Source organism: Mustelus asterias, chromosome 4, assembly GCF_964213995.1.
Source record: "Mustelus asterias chromosome 4, sMusAst1.hap1.1, whole genome shotgun sequence".
Lineage (NCBI taxonomy): Eukaryota > Metazoa > Chordata > Chondrichthyes > Carcharhiniformes > Triakidae > Mustelus > Mustelus asterias.
In genome coordinates, this window is record NC_135804.1 from 149,022,279 (window position 1) to 149,038,557 (window position 16,279).

General features: G+C 45.6%; 1 protein-coding gene across 1 annotated transcript in view; it reads right to left on the reverse strand.

The window, feature by feature from the left end:
- Window positions 1-383: 383 nt before the first annotated feature.
- The window catches only part of LOC144493178 (neuronal migration protein doublecortin-like), a 125,286-nt gene continuing 109,390 nt past the window's right edge, over window positions 384-16,279 (reverse strand). The window contains exon 4 of the mRNA XM_078212074.1: window positions 384-446. Within this exon, the coding sequence (XP_078068200.1) occupies window positions 384-446 (63 nt within the window). The remainder of the gene's footprint in view (window positions 447-16,279) is intronic.

A 16,279-nucleotide genomic window follows, 5' to 3' on the forward strand; every position in this document is an offset into this window, starting at 1 on the left:
GGTGCTCACCAATGGGTGACCCAGAAGCCTGTCTACTTAGTGATCCCGCTGAGGTGTGAGTATCTGCGCTGGTGCCAAGTGTGGGTGACAGCTGTGTCGTCTCTTCAATGTCGAGAAGTCTCCCTCAGAGCTAGTGGGTCCCCGGGGTGGGAGGATGATCTGATCTGTTTGGCTGCTTTGCCTGCAAGAGAAGGGAGATGGTATTAGTACATTAAAGGGTAAAGGAGGGAGCATTGATGACTCACCTGGGACTTGAGGAAGAATGATAGCATGCCTTGAGGATTCTCCTATTTGTCTGCTGCCCCCACTTCACCATTAGCTCAGGTGCTCTCTTCCTCCTCCCCGGCCAGCTTGAGGGCTCTCTCTGCAGATGGTATGAGGGTTCAGAGCTCTGGCATTACTCCAGCTGGGCGTGCTTGCTCATGCTTGTTGTAGCTGAGTTTGTCCTGCAATGATACAGATAGGGAGGGTATAGGCAGCAGTGTCGATATTTAAGATGGTGATGAGGTGTGGCAGGCTTGGGTCTTGAGTGGGAGCTGGAGTGTGAGGAGCATGGCAGCGAGTGGGGGGGAACATGGTGACTGAGAGAGGAGGGCTTCCTTACATGCGTAAGCAAAGGCAGAAGAGGCTGGGTGAGAGGTGAACGTGGAGGTGGGAAGGATATGCGAGGGGTCCAGCTAAAGACTGCATGAGGCCCAGTTATCCTGTCTGAGCAAAGAAGATCGTTCATCTTCTTGTGGCACTGCTGCCCCATCCTCTTCTGCAGCGAGCTGGCACTCACCAAAGCTGCCACTGCACCCCAGGTGGGGGTGGTGACCTTGGCTGGAAGCCTTCTCCTGGAGCAGGGGTAGAGTGCATCCCTCTTCTGCTCCACTCCATCAGGTAGTCTGGGAGGGCTCCCTCTGAGAATCGCAGGGAATCCTGGCTGCCATCCCCTGCAGTCACTGTGGAACAAGTGCTGGGGAGTGTTGGGGGAGCCATTTATACGCAGCTCCCCAGTGATTCAGCAATTAAACGGAGTCATGGCGGGTAAATCAGAGGGAGGCCACGGCGTTATCTCTGTGGCCATAAGAGCTTTGTCAGTGAGGTTCAAGATTCCGTCAGGAATTACGCCATCGACGGGGTTCGTTCCATTTTTTTCGCTGGAACTGACAGTTTGCCAGATTCTGGTAAGATCGCCTCCAACATATTCGGGATGGAAATAACCCACTGCTATTTTGTCAAGAGATGACCCCAGCAACGGGTCAGACTATATTCAGTGTGGCAGGAAACAGCCAGACCCTGGCGTAGTGGGCCTGATGTAGCCGGATAGTCAGGATATGGAACCATACTGAGCGACCGCAGCCTCTCGGGATGATTCACGCTCAGACACCCTGCTGTTCAGGCAGTGTTGGGATTGAAAAATACTCCCCCTTATTTTTGAGTTAATTGCGCACGTGCATAATTCTTCCTGATCTTTGGTTTCATGATTGTTGAATATTTTTATAAGGGAAGGGAAGGTTTCAGGTAAATTTTTAAAAGCATTCCAAAAAAATGGTATGACCTTGATCTTTGAAATGCTGAAAATACAGATAATGTCAGTACATGCAAATTTTATAACTGAAACTGCAGACACAGAATCAGAGGACATATCAGTAAATCCAATAAAGCTCAGGCAGCATTACAGATTAAAGAACAAATATAATTGATCATGTAGGCTGAGATGATCTGAATGCAACAATGGGCAATGTATTTACCTCAACATTGCAACGTGAAGCACCAAAGGACTGATTTTAAGAACATGTCATATCGGTGGGGAGCCTTGTCTGCTGGTTGCCCATAATTGCCAATTTGGTTGGAGCTCAGACACTATCGATTACCATTACACAACAAGGTATAGTCACATTATAGGCTAGCAGCTATTGGAAAGATAGAGATTGAAGAGGTGTGCACGGACTATGAATATAGGGTGGTGTTATGGGTCAGGTTAGGAATGCCAAAGTACTTTATGGACACTGCTCGAACCATAGGTTTTGTATCTTGAATTTGGCTAGGATGAGTATGAGATGTTTCACTTCAGGTGTGATTCAACAACGCACTAGAGAGCTTTTATCAAACAATGTTTATTTAGGAATATAGTTAACATACACAGGAAGAAAATTAGCAATACCTTTTATCAATAACAAACAAAAAAAGAAAGAAAACAACTACAATAATGTATTCATCCATAATTGAATGTTAAAGCTGTTCCAACAAACCAAAACCTTTCATAGACAAAACCCTTTTCACAGGCTTAACGCAGCATAGATTAAAATCTCACTTGACTGGAATTGAGTCTTTTCAAAGCCTGCACTTTCCTTCCGGAAGGCAAAATGTTGCCTTGAGATAACCAGCAGAATTTCCAAATAGAACAGGGAGACACAGAGACTTCAGCTTCTTAAACCAAAAGAGAAAGTGCTGGAAAATCTCAGCAGGTCTGGCAGCATCTGTAAGGAGAGAAAAGAGCTGACGTTTCGAGTCCAGATGGCCCTTTGATGAAGACCTGCTGAGATTTTCCAGCGTTTTCTCTTTTGGTTTCAGATTCCAGCATCCGCAGTAATTTGCTTTTATCCAGTTTTGACGTCAGCTTCTTTCTTGCTTGATGGCCCTGCTAAAACCTAAAATCTAATCTACAGCCTCAGAACTTTCAAAACTGAAACCTTAAACTCACTGGGAAAAAAAACTGTGCAAAGACACATGACCTTTTCTCCTAACAATGCAGGATCGTAAAACTACACCCAGAGTAAACACAAACAGCCCCATTTAAACCATGTAAGAAGCAATAAAATACAATTCTAGTCAAGTTGGCAACAATGACATCACTGAAGCTGTGAGCTAATAAACCACTGAAACTGTGGGAACTGCAAAGTCATGATTTTAAAAAAAAACCTTTCTTAAAGGTACACTCATATCACAGTGGGATTCTCTGATCTTGTTCTTTCCCGATCCCACTGCCAGTGAGAATAGAGAATTTGGCACTCAGCCAAGACTTCATTCACTGCAGAGAATCCCAACTGTGGACAAGGCCAGAGGTTTCCGGTGATAGACTGGGAATAGAAATAATAAAGGGCAGAAAGGGAAAAGAGTTTCTGATCTGTGTTCAAGAGCAGTTTCTTAATCAGAATGTTTCCAGCCCAACCAAGAAAGAGGCATTGGGTGAATCAGGTTCTGGGGGTGGTGGGTCAAGTAGATCAAGTGTCAGTGAGGGAACATTTTGGGGAACAGTGATCACACTATCATAAGATCTGGATTAGCTATCGAAAAGGACAAAGAGCAATCCAGAGGAGAAAGACTTAATTGGAGGAAGGCCAATTTCAATGGGTTGCTAACAGACTTGTATTGGATAAATTTGAATTGTAAATTGGCACACAAAACTCGAATGGAACAGTGGGCTTCCTTTAAAGAAAATTTGGTTTGGGCACAGTAAATTTAAATGAATGGAAACATAGGACAAACAAAGCCAAAGCTCCTTGGATGATGATAGAGATAGAAACATGAAGCGAAAAAAAGTAGACTTGTCAGGTGTTAATACAAATGAAAGCCAGGCTGAATTGTCAGAACACAAATGAAAAACAAAATATGTGAGGGGAGGGAGGATGTTAGAAGAGACTGGTAGCTAACATATAGGAAAATCCAAAAGCCTTTTACACACATGTTAGTGATAAAATCTGAGTAAAAGGAAGGGATTAGGGACCAGAAACAGGATTGACACGTGTCAGAGAGCATAGCTAAGGCACTAAATGAATACATTGCAGCAGTCTTTACCATGGAAGAAGATGCTGCCAAAGCCATAATGAAAGAAATGGCAGTTGAGGTACAAGATGGACTAACAGTTGACGAAGGGTTTATTTATTAGTGTCACAAGTAGGCTTAGATTAACATTGCAATGAAGTTACTGTGAAAATCCCCGAGGGAAGTGTTACCTAAAGTTATAAAGTCACCAGAACTAGATGGGATGCACCTAAAGATACTTAGGGAAGTAAGGGGGAAAGTTAATTAGAATAATGGAGCTGCATTTGCTATTTTCCAATCCAATGGGACCCTTCCTGAATCGAGGGAGTTTCGGAAAATTAAAACCAATACATCAATTATCTCACTGGTCACTTCATTTAAGACCCAAGGATGAAGTCCATCAGGATCCAGGTACTTGTCAGCCCGTGGCTCCAACAATTTACTCAGCACCACTTCACTGGTGGCTGTAATTCTCCTAAGTTTCTCCTTCCCTTCCATTTCCTGGTCTATAGCTGCTTCTGGGATGTTACTTGTATCCTCAATAGTGAAGACTGATACAAAATATCTGCTCAATTCATCAGCCATCTCCTTGTTTTTCATTGTCAATTCCCCAGACTCACTTTCTATAGGACCAACACTCACTTTGTTCATTCTTATCTTTTTAAAATATTTATAGCACAGTGGCACAGTGGTTAGCACTGCTGCCTCACAGCGCCAGGGACCCGGGTTCAATTCCTGGCTTGGGTCACTATCTGTGTGGAGTCTGCACGTTCTCCCTGTGTCTGCGTGGGTTTCCTTCAGGTGGTCCGGTTTCCTCCCACAGTCCAAAAGATGTACTGGTTAGGTGCATTGGCCGTGCTAAATTCTCCCTCAATGTACCTGAACAGGTGCTGGAGTGTGGCCACTAGGGGATTTTACACAGTAACTTCATTGTGGTGTTAATGTAAGCCTACTTGTGGCAATAATAAATAAACTTTAAACTTGAATGCTTCTGGTGAGCTTTCTCCTGTATTCTAATTTTTCCCTCCTTATTAATCTTTTCGTCATCCTTGGCTATTCCTTATAAGCTGAAGAGAAAAAAAGGGAAAGGGTGGGGGAGAGGGACTCATTAAATTGCTCTTGCAGAGAGCCAGCAAAGTCCTGATGGGCTAAATGCCTCCTTCTGCACTGTAACAATTCTATGATTGTATGTACAGAGAGTTGTCAATGTTCCCCACTTACGCTTTTTGCAAAATAATCAGAAGAATTTTATACTGGTGATCAGGAATTAATCAAGTGTAACATTGTACTGATATTTTGGAGATTGCAGCTAAATACCCAGAAGGAGTTTTCTTTCTAGTTGATTGTCACTTCCCCAGGTGCGGCATTAGCTGCAGAGACTCCGTGTTGATGCAAATTATGGGCGAACTGTCATTAATCATTGGCTCAATGATCCTTCTGTGTTCCTCCTGTTGCGGAGGCTTTTTTTTCTTTTCTCTCAGTCTTTATTGAAGTCCTCTGTTCCTGATCACTGTGGGGTGAACCCTGTTGGAAGCTTTCATGACATCAAGTGAGAATGAGTTTGCTTGAATAGCCCATTAGTCTTCAATGTCAAGGTTCATATAATGGACGTTTGTGTGAGATATTGGAAAGCAACCGGTATGTGTGGAACTATGTCTCAACAGGAGTTCATGTTTTCGGGACAGAGGAGGAAATTAGCAGAGAATGAAGATAAATTAGAAAAATAATGTGCTATACAGTGACACAGTGGTTAGCGCTGCTGCCTCACAGCTCCAGGGGCCCGGGTTTGATTCTGGCCTTGGGAAACTGTCCGTGTGAAGTTTGCACATTCTCCCTGTGTCTGCATGGGTTTCCTCCGGGTGCTCTGGTTTCCTCCCACAGTCCAAAGATGTTCTGGTTAGGTGGAGTGGCCATGCTAAGTTGCCCCTTCATGTAAGTTAGATGCATTAGCCATGGTAAATGGTTACAGGAATAGGGTGAGGGAGAGGGCATGGGTAAGATACTCTGTCAGTGAATTAGTGCAGACTTTAAAGTTTAAAATTTATTTATTAAAGTCACAAGTAGGCTTACATTAACACTGCAATGAACTTACTGTGAAAATCCCCTAGTTGCCACACTCCAACGCCTATTCGAGTACACTGAGGGAGAATTTAGCATGGCCACTGCACCTAACCAGAACGTCTTTCGACTGTCTTTCAACTGTCTTTCAGATGTCTTTCGGATGTCTAGGGCGGGATTTTCCGACTGCACTTGCCCCAAGTCTGGAAATTGGCGCCTGAGGTGAATGGAGCTTTGCAGTTGGCTCGTCCCAGACTGCCTCAGGCCCCTCCCTGGAGAATGTTCTCCAGTTTCATTTTTAAACCGCGTTATTACTTTGACATCTCAAGATGGTGGCACTGCATTTCTACTCCCAGACCAGCTTCACCTGTTACCGTATGTGCTTCCCAGTCAGCCCGGAACACTGCACTGTGAAAGTAGACCTCCATCCAGTTATTCTGCAGCCTCCATGAGTCATTCTGAATCCCATAGTTGTTCTGGAAATTCCTGTCCACCCCCCCATCCCGCACCAACAGGGATCAGTGGGTCTGAATTAGGTGGGATGATCCCAACATGGCCAGCAGTGCCCTCAGACAAGAATGGGAGAGTGGGAGAGGGAAGATTCATCACATTCCTGTTAGCATTCCACACCTGTAGGGTGTAGCTCGTTAACAGTATCAGGGTTAGCGGTTCCGAAAGACCATTTGTCCACTGAATAATGCATTAAGGACAATGGCTGATGCTTCCAAACCATATTCCAGGGCTGCTTGGGCCAATTTACTGCTACCCTCTTCTGAAATGAGCTAACTCGATACAACTGGACATTAGACCTGAGGCTTTTCTGGTAATATATGGGGCAATTTTGCCAGAAATGAAAATAACTACAGTTGATCTTGGCCAATTGATGCCTGCCTCCCCCAAAGCAGTTGGCGAGGTGTGGGGGGGGATGGGTGTGACCGGGGGGGGGGGGGGGGGGGGGGGGGTAGTGGCGGTGTTTGGCTCAATTGGCTGGTTGGAATGGCTTCCACTTTCTTCCATCGGGAAAAAGATACAAAAGTCTGAGGTCACATACCAACCGACTCAAGAACAGTTTCTTCCCTGCTGCTGTCAGACTTTTAAATGGACCTATCTTATATTAAGTTGATCTTTCTCTACACCCTAGCTACGACTGTAACACTATATTCTGCACACTCTCCTTTCCTTCTCCCTTATGTATGCTATGAATGGTATGCTTTGTTTGTATAGCACGCAAGAAACAATACTTTTTGCTGTATCCCAATACATGTGACAATAATAAATCAAATCAAAGGTTGGTGCCAAAGGCATGGGGTTCGCTCCCTGCTCTGGCTGGGGTGTATTTGGGATCGGTCTCCTTGCCCCTACCTGTGGTGGAGATCATGGCACTATGGGTTAAGGCCTGCCTTTGGGCAGAGGACTGAAGGTGAAAATGTTCTGCTTCCCCGAGGGGAAAGCGAGGCGTCTCTTTTCCTCGTTTCCTGCCAAGGTCACAGCTGAAACCAACAGAAAAAAATACTTCTGTCAAAGAAAAGATTTGCAATGATTTGCATTTATAAACACAGACACAAGAAGGCAGCTTGTGAATACAGACACAATGAATGGTCTGTAGCTGAATTGAAACAGGCACCCAAGTGTTCGTCTTCCAACATTGCACAGACGTATCATTTAGCATCTTTATTAGGACGAGGTTTATAATTAAGATCCAACTGTGTGTAGGAGGATCAAGAAGAAATGGAAGCAGTTTTCTTGCAAGATTAAGGCTAAAACTCCTGGCAAAGAATACAGCGAGAATTGGTAGTTGTTGAAAATGTAATGTGGAATTGAGAATGCTGGAAACACACAGTGTCTGTCAGTAACGCTGAAGACAGAAAAGACCAGGTGGATGGTGCAAGCTGACGTGTCTGATGAGGAGCTTCCATCAGATATCTGCATTTATTCTCTTCTCAGATGATGTGATCTGTTGTTTAATTCCAGCATTATCTGTTATTATCTACAACAAATAAGAAGACCCTATTCAGCTCTCATGGAAGAATTCATGTTATAATTATCATTCTAGGATGCAAACCATATTTACAGCCATGCTTTTTTATGCATTATTATCCAGCTTGAGAACAACACACAAAGAATAGCTGGAAGGCGTGATCATAGAATCATAGATTCCCGACAGTGCAGAAAGAGACCATTCAGCCCTTTGTATTCTGCACTGACTCTCTGACAGAGAGCGGAATTTTCCCAGGAATCGTAGCGGGCAGGGGCGGACCATGCAAGGGTCTGTTCTGTTGACCTCGAGTGAGATTTTCCAGTCCTGGGGCGAGCATGGCTGGAAAATCCCGTCCAGAGTGTTTTACTTGGGCCCTCTCCCCCGCCTATCCCTGTAACCTCGAGCATTTACTATGGCTAATCCATTGAAGCTACACATCTTAGGATGCTAAGGGGCAATTGAGCATGGCCAATCCACCTAACCTGCACATTTTTGGATTGTGGGAGGAAACCAGGGCACCTGGAGGAAACCCACGCAGACACGATGAGAATGTGCAGACTCCACGCAGACAGGGGCCCAAGCCCATAATTGAACCTGTGTCCCTGGCGCTGTGAGGCAGCAGTGATAACCACTGTGCCACCGTGCCACCTCAAAGTGAAAGAAGTGTTCTGTACATTCAGTTATTATTGTTTGATTTAATGGAAGAATAATATGTGGTTTTTTTGGAGTTTGAATTTAATTGAACAAACATTTCCTCATACTTGCTATAAAATCATACATTTCCTACAGGAACTGTGTAACTTGCATTTAAAGCTATGGGAAGGTTACAACTCACTCATGCAAAGTAGCTGTTTAAATAAACTAGGGACCAAGATACCGTGTCTTTCAAGTTTCTTTCCTCCAATTAAATCCAAATTCATTCTATGAGCTTTTCTTCAAATCTGAGAGATCTAGGGCCAGATTTTCACCATGGTGATGGGAAAACAGGAACTGGGACCATCTTTGTGTCAGAAACTCGTCTCCGGTGAGATATGGGCTGACTTTTGGATTTGCCTGGGGGTGTTTGGCCCTAATTGACATGCGAAAGGTTGACTCTCCAATCAAAGTCAGTGAAGCAGGAATGGAGGCTGATTTCATACACTCAAAGCAGACATCACTGCTGCTGATTGTCCCTAGGAACAGAGACTGGGCCAAAGCTACATTAATTATGCACCTGGGGGTTTAGTACCATCTTGCCTGGCAGGGCAGACTTAACTGCGCGTGTCCTGTCATCCTATGTCCAGCATTTCTGACCCACCATTGAAGAAAAAAGATGGACCTCCTGAAAATGAAGATGAATTATCTGAGGAAGGATGTCCTTGTTTTAGAGGGAGTGCAGCGAAGTTTCACCGGGCTGATTCCTGAGATGGCAGGCCTGTCATATGAGGAGAGGCTAAGTCGGTTAGGATTATGTTCATTGGAGTTTAGAAGAGTGAGAGGGGATCTCATAGAAACTTATAAAACTCTTAACAGGGTTAGACAGGGTAGATCCAGAAAGAATGTTCCCAATGGTGGGGGAGTCCAGAACTAGGGGTCATAGTTTGAGGATAAGGGGTAAACCTTTTAGAACTGAGGTGAGGAGAAATGTCTTCACCCAGAGGGTGGTGAATGTGTGGAATTCACTACCACAGAATGTAGCTGAGGCCAAAACATTGCCTGATTTCAAGAAAAAATTAGATACAGCTCTAAGGACTAAATGAATCAGAGATATGGGCAGAAGGGGGATCAGGATATTGAATTCCATGATCAGCCATGATCAAAATGAATGGCAGAGCAGGCTCAAAGGGCTGAATGGTCTACTCCTGCTTCTAGTTTCTATGTTTCTATATTTCTCATGTCCAGGAACACACTGCGGCTGGAAGATGGACCTTCTCGATGACACTGAAGCTGCAAGATCCACCTGATCGGTGCTTCCCCACCCACTGCGGTGTTGTCCAAAGGACCAGGGTCACTGCCAGTCTCCATTGTGAACTCTGGAGGCATTGAAAAATAGAAAATAGGAGCAGGAGGAGGCCATTCGGCCCTTCCAGCTTGCTCCGCCATTCACTATGATCATGGATGATCATCCAACTCAATAGCCTGATCCCACCTTTCTCCCATATCCTTTGATCCCCTTCACCCCAAGAACTACATCTGACAACCTCTTGAAAACATACAATATTTTGGCTTTAACTGCTTTCTGTGGTAACGAATTCTACAGGCTTACCACTCTCTGTGTGAAGAAATTTGTCCACATCTCAGTTCTAAAAGGTTTAGCCCTATCCTTATACTATGAACCCTAGATCTGTACACCCTTCCATCATGAACATCCTCCTTGCATCTATCCTGTCTAATCCTGTTGGAATGTTATAGGTTTTAATGAAATCCCCCTTCATTCTTCTGAATTCCTGAGAATATAATCCTAACCGACTCAATTTCTCCTCACATGTCAGTCCTACCTTCCCAGGAATCAGTCTGGTAAATCTCTGCTGCCCTCCCTCTATGACAAGAACATCCTTCCACAGATAAGGAGACTAAAACAGCACACAATATTCCAGGTGTGGCCTCACCAAGGCCCAAAGTAACTGGAGCAAGACATCCCTGCTCCTATACACAAATCCTCTTGCTATGAAGGCCGATACCATTTATCTTCTTTTCCGCTTGCTGCATATGCATGCTTACCTTCAGTGACTGGTGAACGAGGGCACCCAGGTCTCGATGCACATTCCCCTCTTTCAATTTACAGCCATTCAGATAATAATCTTCCTTCTTGCCTTTGCTACCAAAGTGGCTAACCTCACATTTATCCACATTATACTTCTACCGCCATGCATTTGCCCACTCACTCAACTTGTCCAAATCGTACTGAAGCATCTTTGCATCCTCCTCATAGCTCACCTTCCCACCCAGGCAACCCCAGGCATTCTTCAGGGGAGTCCAACTTCTGCACGCCACCTTGTTCCTGATGTGTTCTTGACCAGCATGGTTTCCTGCTAGTGTCATGGAGAACTGGGCATGGAGGAAGATTCCGGTTGCGACTTTATCTGCATACCATTAGCGGAATGCAAATCAGTTTCACACCATCTAATAGCGGGTTTTCCAATTCGCCATGGCAACAGAGAAATTCACACCAGCATAAAAGCAATTTTTGCTTCTTCTGACAAATTCTCCACCCAGCCATTGAACTCACTGATGGGGGCATGGGAGAATTCCGTCATTGTTGGGTGTTACAAGGCCAAAGGAAGAGGTAACGGGACAAGTGACGAAACAAAGATATAAGCTGGAATACTCCAGCCGTTCACACTTTGCTGCCACAGAAAATTTGGCATTCAACCAAATCTCCGTTCTCTGTAGCGGGACTAGAGAATCCCATTGGCATGAACGGCCGGAGAATCCCATCCATTTGCTTGGAACCGATGTAAACGACAGAACGATGCACAGCTGCCCTCCAAAGCAGAAACAAGGGAACATCAAGACTAAAGCCAAAAGCTGCATCGCAAAAGGAACAAAATGGTGATAGAGAAATTGCTCAACTCAAAATTGAGTCTTGAAGGTTACAAAGTGCCAAATTGAAAGATGAGCTTATGTTTAGCTTCATTGGAACAGTGCAGGACGCCAAGATGGAGAGATCAGCCTGAGTGCAAGGTGGAGAATGAAAATGACAAGCAACCAGAAGCTAAGAGTCATGCTTGCAGACTAAATGATTCTGAAATGGCCAGGTACACTGATTTAATGATATTGGTTGAGAAATAACTCAGAATTCCCTGCTGTCCTCTGAATAGTACTGTGAGATCTTTTACATCTACTTCAGAGCGTAGAGAGAAAGGCTGAGTTTAATGTTCCTTCCAGATGACGACACCTCAGACAGTGCAGCACTCTCTTGTGACTGCAGTGAAGTATCAGCAGATTGTGTGCTCTGATTTCTGTGGAGCTTGAGTTATTTTGGTGAGAGTGTTATCACAGAGCCGAGGCTGACATAAGGTTTATACAGAACTCTCTCTGTCTATCCATATCTAACCACCCTTCACTTGCAGGATTTAATCTTAAGTCAACACTCTCCTCTCACTGGTTATTGGGTGCAGCTAGTTAATTGTATCAGTTTTAATTGGCATTTTAATCGGAGAACCCAATTATTTTAAGTACAAATTGTGCAGGAAGGATATGAGTATTAATGAATTATTGTTTCAGAGGTTTTTGTTAGATGAATTGTTTATTAAAGTGGTCTCATTCTGTGCTTTGTGTATCCTACTTTTGGTGATTCCTCATCTCTGACACTGGGAATTGGTATTTCCCTCCTATGCTATAAGAATGCAATCTTCCCCACCCCCCAACTTCCTCAGCCTGCAAGCGGTTGGCATCAATGAAGGATGGGGAATAGGGGAGGAGGACTAATCAGGAATCAGTTGGTTGGAATGATATCACAGAAGGGGTAAATGAGACTGATTTATTGTTATTTACTCTCCCACGTCACCTCAAGCAAATGGATTGAAGAAGACCAAACAGAAAAAGACAGTTTTATATATATATATATATATATATAAAACAGAAGTTAGACAAGCACATGCAGCACTTACAGTGAAGATCAGGATCCTGTGAGGAAATAAGGTTATCATGTTCAAATCTGAGTTGGCGGATGAAAGATGCTGGGAATTGTGGGGGAAGAACAGGAGAGATGTTGGAAGTCACTGGGGAATGTCAACCAAGAAAACACTGGAGGGTGGATTGAAATGAGAGGAAATACTGGGAATCAATCCCTTTAAAAAAATCCACATGGCTTTTATGACATCCCAAAATGTAAAAAAAATTAAAGTAAATCCCACCACCCTGCAACTTGGGAACAGACACGTGTGATAAATAATACGCTGAAACCGAGAGCTACCAGAGGAACTTCTTCAATTTTTGACGATTCGTTTCCTATTCAAGATACCACTTTTGAATTTCCTCATCTGATGCCTTTGTGGAAATCATAGTTTACAATAGAGGCTCTTTAAAGTTTATAGTTTATTTATTAGTATCACAAGTAGGCTTACATTAACACTGCAATGAAGTTACTGTGGAAATCCACAGGGACGATTCTGGCTGGGAGACATAAGCGGAGGCCATATAGCGGCTTCCTGCCAGGCGCCTCGGCCTCTGCAGATCTTCGGGCCCCAGATTTCTGGCGCAAATCTGGTGGAAATTGGCGTGGAGCTGCTTTAAATATTTAAATTGCCACTTTAATCTCATTAGCGGGCCCGGACTGAAGTCTCCGGGCTCGCTAGCCTCTCCCCCCTGCCAGGAGCAGTTCATTCCAGCAGAGTTTACAATAGCTCCCCACTAACGGGGAGCTGGTGACACAACCCTGCTGGAGTGAAGGGGGGCCATGGAGCCCCCCCAAGGAAGTCAGGGGTAAGGGAGGGGGGTGCCCCCTAGGTATTGCCAGCCTGGCAGTGCCAGCCTGACCCCCTGGCACTGCCCAAGGAGCAAAGTGGCAATACCCAAGGGGCACTTTAGCACTGTCCATCTGACATTGGTGTGGAGATGCCAGCGTTGGACTGGGGTAAACACAGTAAGAAGTCTCACAACACCAGGTTAAAGTCCAACAGGTTTATTTGGTAGCAAAAGCCACTAGCTTTCGGAACAGGCTGTTGCTTCGTCAGGTGGGTGGGAGTTCTGATCACAAACAGGGCACAAAGACAGAAACTCAATTTACATGAATAATGATTGGAATGTGAGTCTTTACAGCTAATCAAGTCTTAAAGGTACAGACAATGTAAGTGGAGAGCATTAAGCACAGGTTAAAGAGATGTGTATTGTCTCCAGAAAGGACAGCTAGTGAGATTTTGCACATCCAGGCAGGCTGTGGGGGTTACAGATAGTGTGACATGAACCCAATATCCCGGTTGAGGCCGTCCTCATGTGTGCGGAACCTAGCTATCAGTCTCTGCTCAGCGACTCTGGGTTGTCGTGTGTCGTGAAGGCCGCCTTGTGTCTTTGTGCCCTGTTTGTGATCAGAATTCCCACCCACCTGACGAAAGAACAGCCTGTTCCGAAAGCTAGTGGCTTTTGCTACCAAATAAACCTGTTGGACTTTAACCTGGTGTTGTTAGACCTCTTACCATCTGACATTGCGGCAGGGCCAGAGAGGGTGGGGCCTATTGGGACAGGGTCTGTGGACAGGAGATGGATGGGAATGGGGAGCCTGCTGCCACTCCACACTTGGGATTGGTGACACAGGGAGGGAGGACAATGATCGGAGGTGATCATTGGGGTGGGAGGGGGATTCGGCCTGCTGGGGAGAGTCTGGGCTGCGGGGTGGGGGGTGGGGGGAAAGGCCTAGGCTGCAGGGCGGGGCGGGACTGAAGGAGGGGGGTCGGGACTGCCGGTGAAGGGGGTTGGAGGATTGGGAGTTTGGGACTGCCAGGGTGGGGTGGGGGGGGGGCAGACAGAGCAAGGCGGGCCGTTGAGGGGTGGGTGGTCGAGGCCAATGATCAAGGCATGGGTGGGTCGGAGGGGCAGCACTGTGGGGTCACATTGCTGGCCAGTGATTGAACTGGCCAGTGATCGGGAGTCCAGCAGTGTGAGATACTGCGCATGCACTGATCTCCATTATAACACATCAGTGTATGCGCAGTGGCCCGCTCAGCACTGTGCTGCCGGCATCTCCAGCGGGAATAGGCCCCGCCCACAGATTTACCGCGTGAATCTCCCTGATGCACTCTGCAGTGCACAGAGTGTGGGAGATTCATTTTGAAAATCCGTTAAAAAAAAACAGGAGTTACTCGAATTCGGCACTTACAACTTTTTTGGCCTCTTTGGCTCCACACTCCGGCTTCTGTTGGGGTACACTGAGGGAGAATTTAGCATGGCCAATGCATCTAACCAGCACATCTTTCGGACTGTGGGAGGAAACTTGTGCACCCAGCAGATACCCACGTAGACACGAGGAAAACGCAGACTCTGCACAGACAGTGACCCAAGCTGGGAATCAAACCCAGGTCCCTGGTGTTGTGAGATAATAGTGCTTGCCACTGTGCCACCGTGCCACCCCAGTTCAGAAAGATTTCAGAGCCTGATGAGATAATCAGGAAAAAAAGCCAACACTGCAGAGAAACCTGTGTCAAAATCAAGATTGAGAATTTGAAAGGAAAAAGTTACATCATTTCTCTTTTACCAAAGAGGAGCAGTGCTATTATTTGGTTTTTTTTTAATAGGATGGAGTGGTTTACCATAGCTGCAGAACTATTCAGTATTTGGTCATAATCCCTTGTGTGATGAGCTCATTGCAGTGGTTTGTGCCTGTCAGAAACAACTTTGCCTTATAGAAGTACAATGGATTGTCGCTAGAAAATATGAAGTAACGCATTCTGGAACAGAGATTAGGAAAGAAAACGGAATCTTAAATGTTAAATTTGAAACAGTGCGTTGGAGTAAGAGAACCTCAAAGCAAAAATACAAGTATTACAGAATGAACAGTATTGGCCCATCCAGAATAGTAGTGAGATACTTAGTTTTGTATCTAGATAGGGCAGAATTTTCCATTCAGGGACATTTACCACCACCCCCCCCCCCCCCCCCCCCCCACCGTGTGTTTTGGGAGACGGAGGCAGCAGGCAATTGTTCAGCGGTGGGATCCTCTGGTCCCACTTTGTCAATGGGATTTTCCCTTGAATGTACTGCCGCTGCCAGGAGACCTGCAGCAGGGTGTGCGTTGGTGGGACTGGATGATTCCCGCCGGCTTGAACAGCTGGAAAATTCAGGCCTTAGTGTGGGATTTGCCAGCCCTTCTGACTGGTGGGATTTTCCAGTCCTGCTCAAGGTTGAAGGGATCTCTTCTTCGAAAGGCCAAGCCATCTCTATCCGCTGTAAATCCTGCAGCAAAACCATCTGATCTAATCCGGGAAGCGTCTTTAGCTTTGCATCTTCCAAACCCCAGCGGGACTTTGGCTTCCCTTATTAATAGTGCCTTGCTACTGTAATATATATATATTATGTATATATATTGGGGAGCGGAAAAGATGTCCCACTCCTTGTGTTCACCCGTTGACTTCCCATGTCGGATTCCCCAGCAGCAGGACAGGCGAGCCTCGCAGAATGCATTGACATCGGCACGACTGGGAGCTCCTGCCCGTGGTTGATGGCGAACTGCTTCCATCACCAGAAAGCACGCCACGGGACAGCTGAAAATCCCCCACTCAATGCCCCATCACAGGAACGGGGAGAGTTTCCATCTGCAGAGGAATTCGTGCCATATTGCACCACGCTGGCTTAATTAATAACACAGCTGGGAGTTTCCCAACATTTAGCACAGCAAGGCAGGCTGCATGGCTCACTATCCATCATCATATTTGGGCACCATATATCAAAGGTGCCCAGACATCAACTGATCCACATTGGAGTCAGAAGATTTACCTACTGGAAGATCCTGAAGATATTCACCACAAGATGCTTCCAGTCACTCACTGCTGCACACAGTGATCCAGGATCTGGTCACTG